The 13,974-nt window shown below is 41.0% G+C and overlaps 1 protein-coding gene and 1 long non-coding RNA gene across 5 annotated transcripts in view; one reads left to right on the forward strand and one right to left on the reverse strand.

Moving 5' to 3' along the window:
* bmp2k (BMP2 inducible kinase) overlaps nt 1-9,633 on the reverse strand; it is a 99,482-nt gene extending 89,849 nt beyond the window's left edge. The window contains exon 1 of the mRNA XM_063043533.1: nt 9,163-9,633. Coding sequence (XP_062899603.1) covers nt 9,163-9,331 — 169 coding nt within the window. The 5' untranslated portion in view covers nt 9,332-9,633. The remainder of the gene's footprint in view (nt 1-9,162) is intronic.
* A 111-nt stretch (nt 9,634-9,744) lies between these two features.
* LOC134344175 (uncharacterized) overlaps nt 9,745-13,974 on the forward strand; it is a 73,365-nt gene continuing 69,135 nt past the window's right edge. For all 4 annotated transcript variants that reach the window (XR_010017379.1, XR_010017378.1, XR_010017380.1 and 1 more), the window contains exons 1-2: nt 9,745-9,874; nt 11,838-11,923. This is a non-coding gene — a long non-coding RNA (uncharacterized LOC134344175). The remainder of the gene's footprint in view (nt 9,875-11,837; nt 11,924-13,974) is intronic.

Below are 13,974 nucleotides of genomic sequence, written 5' to 3' on the forward strand. Positions count from 1 at the left end.
GCGTTTAAGAACAGAGTTGATAGTGGAGGAACGGAGGAAGGGAAGCCCCTTTCTTTAAAAAAGGAGGCCATCTCCCTCGTCCTAGAATGAAAAGCCTTATTATTTATTTCTATCTATATATGCATTTGCAGTTTGTTGCCTTCTATGCTCTTGCTCTGTCATTGATCCTGTTTACAGTCACTATTTTGTACATTTGCTGAGTATGCCCGCAGGAATAAGAGTCTCAGGATTGCATATGGTGACATGCATGTCCTCAAATTTTGCTTTGAACATTGAAGACAGACCTCAAGGAATATGCCTCATCTGTCACCAGCTACATCAGTAAGTGTGCAGATGGTGTAGGTACACCAAGAATGGCCATCTCACAGCCCAACTGGACATGCTTGCTGAAGACAGGTGAACTCCCAAATAAAATAAAACCCATTGCTGCCTTCAAACTGGTGACAGAGCAGTTCTCTCAGCAGCCAGGAGAGAACTCAATTTAGGCGTTAAGGGGACAAAGACCATCTGTGCAATATAAAATTCAGGAACACTTGTCCAATAATGATTCTTGGTGTATGTGGCTGGGCATCAAGGACATTACTAACTATGCAAGGAAAAACAGTATCGACTGCACCAGTGATACCTCTGCCCTGATGCTCCAAACAACCTTTATGCACACTTCGAGGCATGCAACACAATGCTAGCCATGAAAGCTACTCCTCTCCTGTGTGAGCAGCCATTATCTGTAACAGAACTATGCAGAGTCCTTCCCATGTCTTCTACTGTTACAGACAGTGCTGTTCACCCTGTAAGGTGGACGGGCCAGACAACATCCCAGGCCAAGGGCTCAGAGAGCATGCACACCAGCTCAATGACATCTTCAAAACTTCTCATCTAGGCTGCTGTCCCCACATGCTTCAAATCAGCCACATTCATTCCCTGTACCAAAGAATTCTGGAACTAAATGACTACTGCCTGGTGGCACTGACACCAATCACCATGAAGTGCTTGAAATTACTAAAAATAGCACAGATCAAAAACTTCATTCCTGCCAGACTGGACATTCAACATGCTCACTGACAGGACCACTCTACAATAGATGCCATAGGCCGGGCACACCTAGAATACAAGGACACTTATGTCAAAATGCTGTTTCTGGCTTTCAGTTTGAGATTCAATGCTATTGTCCCACAGACGTTGGTGAACAAACTCCTACTCCACCGACTAAATACACCAGTGTATGACTGAGTGTTAAATCTGCAAACAAACAGACCTCGGCCAGGATGCACAACTGCTCCTTCCTGCCCATCATCCACAACACGGGTACTTCCCCAGGAGCTGTGTGCTGAGCCCACTGCAATAGATTCTGCTCACACATGGCTGCACGGCCAAACACCCAAGTAATCACATTGTCAAGTTCACCGATGACACTACAGTGGTGGGCCTCATCACCAACAATGATGACACGACCTACAGACAAGAGGTGGAAGTGCTCAAGGCCTTGTGCCAGGCAAATAATCTCTTCCTTAATGTCACCACACCAAAGGAGATGTTTATCGAATTTAGCAGAAGTTGCATCACCACCAGCAGTGCACATCCATACTCACATTAATCTACAGATGTGCAGTAGAGAGCTGCGTCACTGCTTGGTTCAGAAATTCAACTGCGGTGGAGAGGAAGGCTCTACAACAGGTAGTCAGAACTGCCCAATGCATCATCAGCACCAGCCTCCTCGTCATCACGGACATGTATACCGAAAGGTGCCAGAACAGGGTCAGTAACATCATGTAGGATCTCACCGACCCTGCTCAAGGACTGTTTGTCCCTCTTCCATCAGGGAGGAGGTTACATGGCATCCACACTCAAAAAGAGTTACTTTCCCCAAAAGGCAAGGCTGATCAACACTTCCACCCACTAAACCCACACCTCCACATCCCCAACCATAACACTTTGTCATCTTATGTACAGACACTCCTGTGTCTTTGTCACTTTCAGGACATACAATCAATGTATACAAGCTATCTTATGGATGTACATTTAATTTATTTTATTGTGTTATCTTTGTGGTTTTTTTGCACCACATCTGATCCGGAGTAACAATTTCATTCTCCACATGTACAGGAAATGACATATGCCTTCTCATCTTTGCAATTCCAAGTTAACTGACTTCTAAATTAATAATCTACTGATTTCATTCTCAGTCTAGAAAAAGCCTATGTGGGTAATCCAAGTAAGCAAACAGTTTCAAACTGACTCCATACAAATCGGCATAGGGGAATTGCCAGAGGAAAAAAATCACATTATAGTTGCTGGTTAATGTTGCTTGCCATCAAACATTACTACGTAGCCCAGTGTTACTTTACATAGATACTCTGAAATTTTATAATGAGCAAATCCATTTTTGATTTTAACAATGTAACAATTTAAAGATACATCCGAGGGGGGGAACAACATGAAAGAAACACTACCAAAGATCTGCAAAAGACATTTAAAATGGAAATAACAAAGGAAAAAAAAGTGACAAACTAAAACTGAAATAGAAAACAAAAGCAGCTTTGTACCAGTTGTATAGTGTGTATACAAAGTAATAAAGTTTCACAACTACAAAAATTACCTTATACAGAAGTAAATTTCATTAAAAACATACACTGCTACTCCCTCATAATGGCAAATGAATGCAGTCAAATTCTGTACAAATCTTTACAGTAAAAGATAAAAGTTGGCAGGAAACATTTCTGGCAGATGACTTAAGAGGTACACACAAAAAGAAACCACTCCATTTTGCTACAACTCCTTCTTTCATTCTGACACACATCAGAAACCCTGCAGTAGCACTGATCTCAGGATTTAACATGGGTGCCATCTACAAGCATAATATAGAAAACATGACTGTTGAAGTTTAGGACCATGCGACAAGCAATTTACTTGGGAGGGCAAGTGTCTGGTGTAAGAAGGAAAGCAGTGAGGCAAGGAATCTAGCAGAATTGGGAAGATATTGAGCAGTAGGAGACTTTGCAAAGTTCTTGTTTTTTTTTAATCATTTATTGCATCTGTACAATACCTGGTAGTAATTCATAGTAGCAGCAATGTAAGAGCTAAATTTCATGTCTGCATTATGATAGCAAATGGTGACTCGGGTGACACAGAGAATACATGGTGCTGTAAAAAATGATCCAATTGTTTTAGTTAGTACTACAGCACAGAAACAGTCACGTACTACGGTCCATAGACCTCCATCCATGTACCTATCGAAATTTCTCTTTAATATGACAACTGAACCCATATCTATCAGTTCTGCTGGCAGCTCATTCCACACTTGCACCACTCCAACTGAAAAAGCTGCCACTCAAATTTGCCTTAAATATTTAATCTTTCACCCTAAACCTATAACCTCTAGCTCTAGTCTTGCCCAACCTGAGGGGAAATAGCTGTATGTTTTACCCTATCTGTACCACTCATTATTATTGTACATCCCTATTAAGATCTTCCCCTATTCCCCTGCACTTCAGGGAATAAGGCCCTAACCTATTGAACCCTTCCCTATAATTCAGGTTCTCAAGCACATGCAACATCCTGGTAAATATTCTCCGTCCTCTTTCAATACTCCAAAATTGGCCTCAGCAACATTTTGTACAACTTCCAACATAACATCCCTACTCCCACAATCAAAGCCTTAACATATGAAGGTTAATGCCCCAGAAGATCATAGCAAACCGCTTCTGTAGAAACACTCATGGTCATGAAGACCATCATTGCCCACGTTACACAACGCAGCACATAACATAGAAAAATAGGTGCAGGAGTAGGCCATTCGGCCCTTCGAGCCTGCACCGCCATTTATTATGATCATGGCTGATCATCCAACTCAGAACCCAGCCTTCCCTCCATACCCCCTGACCCCTGTAGCCACAAGGGCCATATCTAACTTCCTTTTAAACATAGCTAATGAACTGGCCTCAACAGTTTGCTGTGGCAGAGAATTCCACAGATTCACCACTCTCTGTGTGAAGAAGTTTTTCCTAACCTCGGTCCTAAAAGGCTTCCCCTCTATCCTCAAACTGTGACCCCTCGTTCTAGACCTCCCCAACATCGGGAACAATCTTCCTGCATCTAGCCTGTCCAATCCCTTTAGGATCTTATACGTTTCAATCAGATCCCCCCTCAATCTTCTAAATTCCAACGAGTACAAGCCCAGTTCATCCAGTCTTTCTTCATATGAAAGACCTGCCATCCCAGGAATCAATCTGGTGAACCTTCTTTGTACTCCCTCTATGGCAAAGATGTCTTTCCTCAGATTAGGGGACCAAAACTGCACACAATACTCCAGGTGTGGTCTCACCAAGGCCTTGTACAACTGCAGTAGTACCTCCCTGCTCCTGTACTCGAATCCTCTCGCTATAAATGCCAGCATACCGTTCGCCTTTTTCACCGCCTGCTGTACCTGCATGCCCACTTTCAATGACTGGTGTATAATGACACCCAGGTCTCGTTGCACCTCCCCTTTTCCTAATCGGCCACCATTCAGATAATAATCTGTTTTCCTATTTTTGCCACCAAAGTGGATAACTTCACATTTATCCACATTAAATTGCATCTGCCATGAGTTTGCCCACTCACCCAACCTATCCAAGTCACCCTGCATCCTCTTAGCATCCTCCTCACTGCTAACACTGCCACCCAGCTTCGTGTCATCCGCAAACTTGGAGATGCTGCATTTAATTCCCTCATCCAAGTCATTAATATATATTGTAAACAACTGGGGTCCCAGCACTGAGCCTTGCGGTACCCCACTAGTCACCGCCTGCCATTCTGAAAAGGTCCCGTTTATTCCCACTCTTTGCTTCCTGTCTGCTAACCAATTCTCCACCCACACCAATACCTTACCCCCAATACCGTGTGCTTTAAGTTTGCACACTAATCTCCTATGTGGGACCTTGTCAAAAGCCTTTTGAAAATCCAAATATACCACATCCACTGGTTCTCCCCTATCCACTCTACTAGTTACATCCTCAAAAAATTCTATGAGATTCGTCAGACTTGATTTTCCTTTCACAAATCCATGCTGACTTTGTCCGATCATTTCACCGCTTTCCAAATGTGCTGTTATCACATCCTTGATAACTGACTCCAGCAGTTTCCCCACCACCGACGTTAGGCTAACCGGCCTATAATTCCCCGGTTTCTCTCTCCCTCCTTTTTTAAAAAGTGGGGTTACATTAGCCACCCTCCAATCCTCAGGAACTAGTCCAGAATCTAACGAGTTTTGAAAAATTATCACTAATGCATCCACTATTTCTTGGGCCACTTCCTTAAGCACTCTGGGATGCAGACCATCTGGCCCTGGGGATTTATCTGCCTTCAATCCCTTCAATTTACCTAACACCACTTCCCTACTAACATGTATTTCGCTCAGTTCCTCCATCTCACTGGACCCTCTGTCCCTTACTATTTCTGGAAGATTATTTATGTCCTCCTTAGTGAAGACAGAACCAAAGTAATTATTCAATTGGTCTGCCATGTCCTTGCTCCCCATAATCAATTCACCTGTTTCTGTTTGCAGGGGACCTACATTTGTCTTTATCAGTCTTTTCCTTTTTACATATCTATAAAAGCTTTTACAGTCCGTTTTTATGTTCTCTGCCAGTTTTCTCTCATAATCTTTTTTCCCCTTCCTAATTAAGCCCTTTGTCCTCCTCTGCTGAACTCTGAATTTCTCCCAGTCCTCAGGTGAGCCACTTTCTCTGGCTAATTTGTATGCTACAATGATGAAGAATGTGCCACAAGTTCACTTCACTACCCTACAACCGATAATGCCATTTTTAATGGATCTGTATTCCCAGGTCCCTGTGTTCTTCTGCACACCTCAGAGCCATACCCCTCATTGTGCAAGTCTTTCCCTGGCCTGTGTTCCCCAAGTGCAACAGCTCACCTCTGCATTTAACCATACCCACCATTTTTCCGCCCTTCTTCCAAGTTGGTCAAGATCACATGGCAACCTTTAATAGCCTCCCTCACTGCCCACTATGCTCCACAGTCTTGGTGTTAACTTCAAATTTATCAGATACTTGTCAAGCATTAAATGCTCACTAATAGCCAGCAATCCCTATAGTAGTAATTGTAAGTTTCCAGTTTAGTCAGTCTGTCTGCCTTGTTCTTTTACTTCTCAGAATACATTGTCATGTGTCATCAATAATATCAAAATTCTGTTTACTCTCAATGAGAGCCAAACTCATTCTGAAACATTTTGTAATATTTAACCAGAGAAAAACATAAATATCTAAGTCCTTTGTATGTGCTGAACAAAAATGCACAAAAGGAGACAGCGACCAAAATCAAAACTTAAGAAACTCTTTAAGACTCATCCAATGAGGCAACAAATAAACAGATGTCATACCTGATGAATGGATATTCAAAGTTGAGCTTGGCTGATGCAAGGGATTTTCCCCCTTCACAGAAAAATGCAAATAGCAGGCTATATCATCAACCACAAATTTCCATTGAAGCTTTGCGTTTTTCAAGCTAAAGCTTCTAAAATCTAGGTAGATCACTTTGGGAAAATTACTAAGTTTTTTTTAAACAGGTTCTTATCAAGGTGTGGAAACCAGGTCATCTCATTATAACACTAATACCCTGTATTAAAACAGTATGGTTAATATAAAAATTTCAAGATACACAAAAAGAGATAAGAAACCAACATCTAGTGAACAAAGGATAGTGTAACAGAATTTGGTCAAGATCTTAAAAAGAGCATAGGGTTTGTGGAAGGGATTTCAGAACATTTCCTGGATAGCTTAACATAACTGACTGCGGGACTACAATCAAGACTGAAAATTTCATCTAACTGATTGGGCAAAATTAACAGAGTAGTGAATTCCGGTTAATTAGGACACATTGGGGCCAGAACACTTATTCTCAATTAAGCAGCTGCTCCAATGAGACAAAGTATCACGGAAATAGTTTTAAAAATATTTAAATAAATCACCAGAAAAGACAAATTATGTATTTAAACCAAATACAGCACAAATTAGAGTACTAACAATACCTGTACTACTACAGTACTATAAAACTGTATTAGTTCCAAATAGTTATAGATGGAAGCATTCACTCAGAGTACACTACAAGTTCTTTTGATTGCTGTAAATGAACAAAATCAGTGCAGACACCTAATGTAGATAATGGATGCTTTCATACAAACCCATCGACATTTACATCATCTAAATCTTCATTTTCATTGTAACATTCAAGCTGACTGCAGATACCTTCAAATTCTTAGATCTTAACCTGAAGTAGTGAAATTGATTCATTAGCCATTTCGAGGCATTGCTGACATCACCAAGCTTAAATGCTTGAAACCACAGTGAGCAAGACCGTTCTGTATTGTCTTACTGCTTATTTCTCACTAACTACCTGTGATGCTTTATGAGCACAAACACATGCAACCGAAGCTATTTAAAAACTGTTCACTCAAAGCAGGGTGTAGTGTCTAACAGCCACACTAGTGCACACAACTGACATTAGTTAGAAACAGTTTGGCAACGGTCTCCTGATGTAAGTGATGTAATGTCCCAAATAAACAAAGGGAATCCTTACTACTTTCTTTTTTAGTTTTTGTTCTTAGAGTTGTCCCAAATGAGCTACTGTCCCAATTAACCAGAATCCACTTATGATGATGATTATGAAGACACATAGTCCTCTTTTATTGTCATTTAGTAATGCATGCATTAAGAAATGATACATTATTTCCTCTGGTGTGATATCACAAAACGCAGTACAAACCAAGACTGGAAAAACTGACAAAACCACATAATTATAACATATAGTTACAAACAGTGTAACAATACCATAACTTGATGAAGAAGTCCATGAGCACAGTAAAGTTCAAAGTTTCTCAAATGTCCCACATCTCACGCAGACGAAGGAGGAAGAAAAACTCTCCCTGCCATGCCTACCACAATCCAACACTTGTATACATTACTAAGGTGTTGTGGTCAAGTATGCAGGCAGGTAGGTGAACTGCAACTCAAGTGCGTGGATAGTGGTCAACCAGCCAGTAAAGCTTGAGGAGAAATCAGTTGTGGGGACTAATGTGGTATCATGAGGCAAATACGCCAACGCTAGTCACAACTACATTTATGCTGCAACAAAAACAAGCAACATGGAATTAAGAAATAAAGTCAAAAGTTTAAGATTGAATAACATGGCAGGTTTTCATAGTAGTTTGTTAACTATAAACTAAATGCTGTATCAAATAAGGGTAGTACTGAAACCACTTTAATCCAAAACAAAGCTCAGCCACATTATGCAGCAGGGTGCCAAAATGGTGCACAAAAGCATTTTTTTGTGTCCATATGGTTGGGGTGACATTTCTTATGAACAGCTCTTGCAATTAATTGAAACACAATGTTACATACACTTTGTCACTGTATGTATTGTGACAATGTACCAAAATGCAGTAACAGCTATAATTCTACAAAAGCAATTATTTCACAGAAGAAATCACACTTTCTGCATAGCTCCTTGACACAAAAGTGCCAACACAAACTTAGTCAATTTCTGGTTGTTGGATAATGCAATTAAATTCTCCGGCAGGAAAGTGTACAAACTCTTCTAAAGTAAATTTAATGGGCTTCAGAACAAACAACGTAAAAAGAAACACCCAAAGCATTTTCCCACCTAATAGAATTATTGTATTGACTGACACATCAGCCACCCACCCCCAACACACAATCCAGAAATGGGTGAAAGTTTTTCTAAGTTTTATTTGCACGTGAGGGTATGCAAGAAAAAACTGAGGACAGCATTAAAATAACATTTCACACAAAAGCAAAGCGGCAAAATGCTACCAAGAAGAAGAGGAAGAGATGACAGACATGTTGAAGAATCTGAAGTTCAGAGTAACTGTACCGTCAGCTATTGCCCCAATTTAAACTCCGGCTGACCTTAAGAGGAACTCGTTAGCAAGTAAATAAATAAAGGTTGGGAATAAAAATGGGAAATTTGGGAGTGCAACGAGGTGAACGGGAGGAGATGAGGCGCTGCCTGGTAAAGGCCGAGGGTCAGTTTAGTGACAGGGGCTGAGTCACCACCCCCTCCAAAACAAGCCTGGACCACACTCAATCACCCCGCCCATACACCGACCCACTCCCCCAAGCCGCCCGGCGCTGGCTCGCCCCGACCCACCTTCGGCGATCAACTCCTCCACGGTCACCTGGTAACGTCCCACGCTGAACACCCTGCCCACGTAGTTGCCGGTGCTCCCCGCCGAGCCGCCGCCGCCGCCGCCTCCTCCTCCTCCAGCACCCACATATCCCGCTCCCTCAGGCTTCGAGATGCGTGAGAATTTCTTCATGGTTCAAGAAGCAACTTCTTGCCGCGGTACGACGCCAGTCCGGTGCTGTTGCTGCCCCTCGTCCGCCCCGGGCCGGCGGCAAATGCGCAGGAGGCGTGCTTCCACCGCCTGGCACCCCCTAGCACCCCAACTGCATTACGTTCGCGCACTTCAGATGATTTCAGATTTCATCCTGTTTAAAAACTTCGGACCGAGCTCGGGCGGGGCGTGCGCTGCCGAACAAGGGAGGGCTTCGCCCGGGCCGTCCGTTCTCCTGATTACCCAGCGTATTCTCACCCACAATTGGCCCAGCCTGCCGAGCTCCCACCATCACCCTGCGTCCATTGGTGGGCATCTCCTTTCCGCTCCCACCCCCTTGCGGACATCTTTGACGCTGATTGGATCGGGTCACTGTCCGTCGCACAATGTGTCGGGCTTGTTCCGCTGTCAAGTCTGTCGTGACGCGGAAGAAGGAGGGCCTTGCCGTGCTGCGGGGGTTAAAACGAAGGGAGCTAATGTTGCGAGTTGTTGAAACAAACAGAAGTTCATTGCAAAACCAAAGAAGTAAGTCATTAGAATTCTCGTAACCACACGAGATGATGTCTTAAGAAACATGATGGGTGTTTATTGCACCAGGCACCCATTCAATATCGCCAAGGAAACTTTTTATAACTTATTTCAAGTTGTGATTTAAAGCTATTTTTATAAAACACTCATTTTATTTTTCTAAAGCTTTGCTGACTTTCAAGTACTGGCCAAAAGAAAGTGAAACTTAAGTATTTCTGAAGAAATTTCGATTTAATCTGTGTTTATTTTAGCCAAGGGATTTCAGTTGGGCATTTGTGGGAAGACACAGGAACATGTGTGCTGATTCCTGTCTACCATAGTTACAGTAGTCGTTGCTTTCAAAATTCTTTTGTAATATCTATGGCAAATCACAGGCCTGCTGGAAAAGATGGAATTACATTTGCTGGCAGTATAACTTAGAAATCGGACTGACATGGGAAACAAGAGTATCCATCACCATTTAATTAAATTAATGGCTGAATGTTAATTCCACATTCTTTAATACCATGGGAAACTCTTCATCCCTTTGCTTATCAAACATCTGCTTACAAATATCCAAAGACTGCTTCAACCCCCTTTGAATTAAGAGCCCTAACCCTCCTTACACTGTGGAAAAAAAACTGCTCATCTGTGTTATATGGGTGCTTCCTAGTTTTTAAACAGTGATCCTGTTCTAGTTTCTCCCACAAGAGGAAACATACTCTCCACATTCATCCAATCAAGATCGCTATGGATCTTAAATATTTCAGTCATCCTCTTCATATTCTTTCAAATTCCTACCAATACGAGCTAAACCTATTTCATCTTTCCAATCTACCGTATCCAAGTATTGGGCCAGCAAAGCTTCTGTGAAGTGCTTCAATGCATTAATGGCCACCTTTAAATAAAAAGACTAATGCTGTTCTTTATACTCCAGATGTGATCTTGCCAGTGTCTGTATAACTGAACTGTTATTTCTGAATGTTTGTATTCAATGCTCAATTAATAAACAGTAACATACAAGGGCTTCTTTAATTAAACCATACTGTAAATCGGGTGGCGGGATGGAATCAGGTCTCTGCTAAGGCACTCCTTCCCCCTGTTAGCCTATAAGTCACCCTTGGGCAAGGTGTAACGCCTGCTTAGTCCCCCAATCAGGGTCACGTGAAGCCATGAGAGCAGGTGGTAGATGGTCGTATGACAGCTGGTGCATATCGCAAGTCCTGGTTATGCAACCACTGACGCCAGGCAGACAGAATCTGAAGAGTATTGATAATGTTTGGGCTCACCCATCTTGTAAGGACACTACCCAGAACAATGCAATGTCAAGCCACATCTGTAGAAAAACTTGCCAAGAACAATCATGGTCATGGGATTCTGATCAGCAACATCATACAACACAGAACATAATGAATGACCGAGGTAATCAAAATTATATGAAAGTTATGCAAATAAATGGCAAACATAATTTCATTTTTTCCTGTCAGTCTCTGTGTGGGTTAATCAATTTCTCAGCATGGCAAGGAGAACAAGTGAACACTTTGTCACTACAGACCATTCAAGGGAAATCATATGTTTAGAAGCTCAATGCTGTAAGGTATCTCTGAGCCTTGAGGTGGGTGGGCTACAGCAGCAAAAGACCATGAACATTCACTCACTGGATATTTCATTAGATACTGGAGGCACCTAATGCAGTGGCTACTGAGTGTAAGTAGCCTCAAGTGGTCTGCTACCGAGGCCAAGCCTAGAGCAGTTTAACAGCTTTCAGTCTTCCTAATGTTGAAGATATTCCAAGTACTTTAAATATCTTATAACCATTTAAAAATAATTGCATATAAAAGAATTATCTTTAAATGATTATGAGATATTTAAGAATCAAAAAATAATGTTTAATTAAAAATGCCTACAAACACTAACAGATGATTACAATCATTAAAATGAATTAAGTTAAATATTTGTCTGCACTTAAATTTTCCCACAGGTTTGGCATTCCCCATTCAAGAGAGATTTGTTTGCAACCTTCCCTGATGTAAAGTCTTCAAGGGCGCTGCACTGCTGGATGCATTTGTGAGTATGGTATTAAAGCAGGAGGTAATCTATACGGATGACTGACCTTCAGGTTGTCTCAACCTCCATGTTTGGCCGAGTATAGACAAATCGCTAAGAAAGGCCAGAGTTAAAGCAGACCGAGCCAAATCAATTAGGTCCTTGAATTTCTTTTCTTTTGTTATCAGAATGGCATATTCTGTTACTAGCTGAAACTTTCACTTTTCCAATCTCTTCTGAGATGGACTGAAACAATTAGGAAAATTATTTAATAGTACACTAGAAAATTTATAGTTTAACATATAATCAAATTTGATGTTCTATCAAATAACTGTAGACCCCCTCCCTTTCAAAGCAAGAAAAATATGAAAAACACAAATGCCTATTTTTCTGCTTACAGTTAGCAATAAGCTTGCGATAATGGGGTTTCCCTTCTTAGTCCAATGTTCCTTATTTTTACTCATATTTGGAGGGAAGTCCCTTTGAGCAGTTCAGAGCATATCAGTAGAACAATTGCAACTTTTCTATGCTGGGTGCAGTTTTATGGAAAGCACCTGACAAGAATAGATACATTATTGACTTTCATAGTCTGGATGAGAAAATATACCGTCACTTATTGAGTTTATGTCAAACAGTGAACAAAACATTTAGACTCATGCAGCAATCTTCAAAAATGCAATCTAAGGCTAGCGTTAAACATATTAATTCAGTTTCCTTTGAAACATAACAGCTAGACAGTACTCATTCAAAATCACTTTTGTGAAGAAACAAATTATTAAAACTTCCAGTACCGTAACTGGAAAAATATGCAAATATAATTCCGAAGAAGGAAATTAGCAATTATCTCATACATACCAGATACAGTGGATTCTGGTTAATTGGCTACTCGGGGCTACTGCTCAATGGGGACAACACTTAACAAACAAAAGCTAATCGAGAAAATAGCTGGGATTCATTTTGGTTATTTGGGACACTATGCCATTTAATTGGGACAGGAGACTGTTGCCAAACAGTTTCTAGTTAGCGGTCAGTTGTGTGCACTTGTGTAACCATTAGACACTACACTGGCTGAGAGCAAACAGTTTTTAAATAGTGTTTGTGTTCAAAAAGCAGTGAGTTTTATTCCTGATAGTTAGCAAGAAATAAGCAGTAAGACAATACAGAAATATTTCACTCATTGTGGTTTCAAGCATTCAGGCTTTGTGATGCTAGAAACACCCAGGACTGAAAATGAAACAATTTCACTACTTCAACAAGTTAGGAACTTTGAAGATTTTGACAACCATCTTGAATGTTACAATGAAAATGAAGATTTGGAGCAGGGCTTCCCAACCTTTAATATGCTATGGACCAATGCCATTAAGCAAGGGGTGCGTGGACCTCAGGTTGTGAATCCCTGGTTTGGAGGGCGCAGTCATCAGAAGTATTGTATGTCGGCAAATCTGTTATCTACACTAGGTGTCTGTGCTGATTTTGTTCATTTACAGTCAATCAAAAGAACACAACAATGTAAACTGGAAGAGTTCCTCTATCAATAACTATTTGGAACTAACACACAGTTTTATAGTACTGTAGTGGCATTAGTAGGGTTTTAGTTTGTTCTGTATTTCATTCAAATACATAACTTGTTACTCAGTTAAACTGTAGTTTGTTTTTTATATACCTTTTAAACTATTTTCATGAAACTTTAGTTAATTGGCACAGCCACTTAATTGGGCCAAAATGTACTAGATCTGATGTGCCCCAATTAAATGGAATCCACTGTATATGTTTCTTTTCCCCTGTGGATTTTCCATCAGAATAAAGCAAAGCTAAGATCTGTCCTACTGACAGAGCCGCTTTGAAGCCAGCAATCAGATGAAAACTGTGTATCTCAGTAATTAGAATATATTTTGTGAAGCAAAATGTTTCCTAATATTTCACATAACATCAGGGGAGGGCTTCCCAGCTCATATCAGGGAAAGCTGGTAAATTAACATTGATACTTTTCATTTATATAGTATCATCTGCCCTGAGAGAAGGCAATCCTGGGCCACGGCAGTTTTGAATACTTCATACATATTTGGAAGACT

Source organism: Mobula hypostoma, chromosome 3 (genome assembly GCF_963921235.1).
Source record: "Mobula hypostoma chromosome 3, sMobHyp1.1, whole genome shotgun sequence".
In the NCBI taxonomy this organism is placed as follows: Eukaryota; Metazoa; Chordata; class Chondrichthyes; order Myliobatiformes; family Myliobatidae; genus Mobula; species Mobula hypostoma.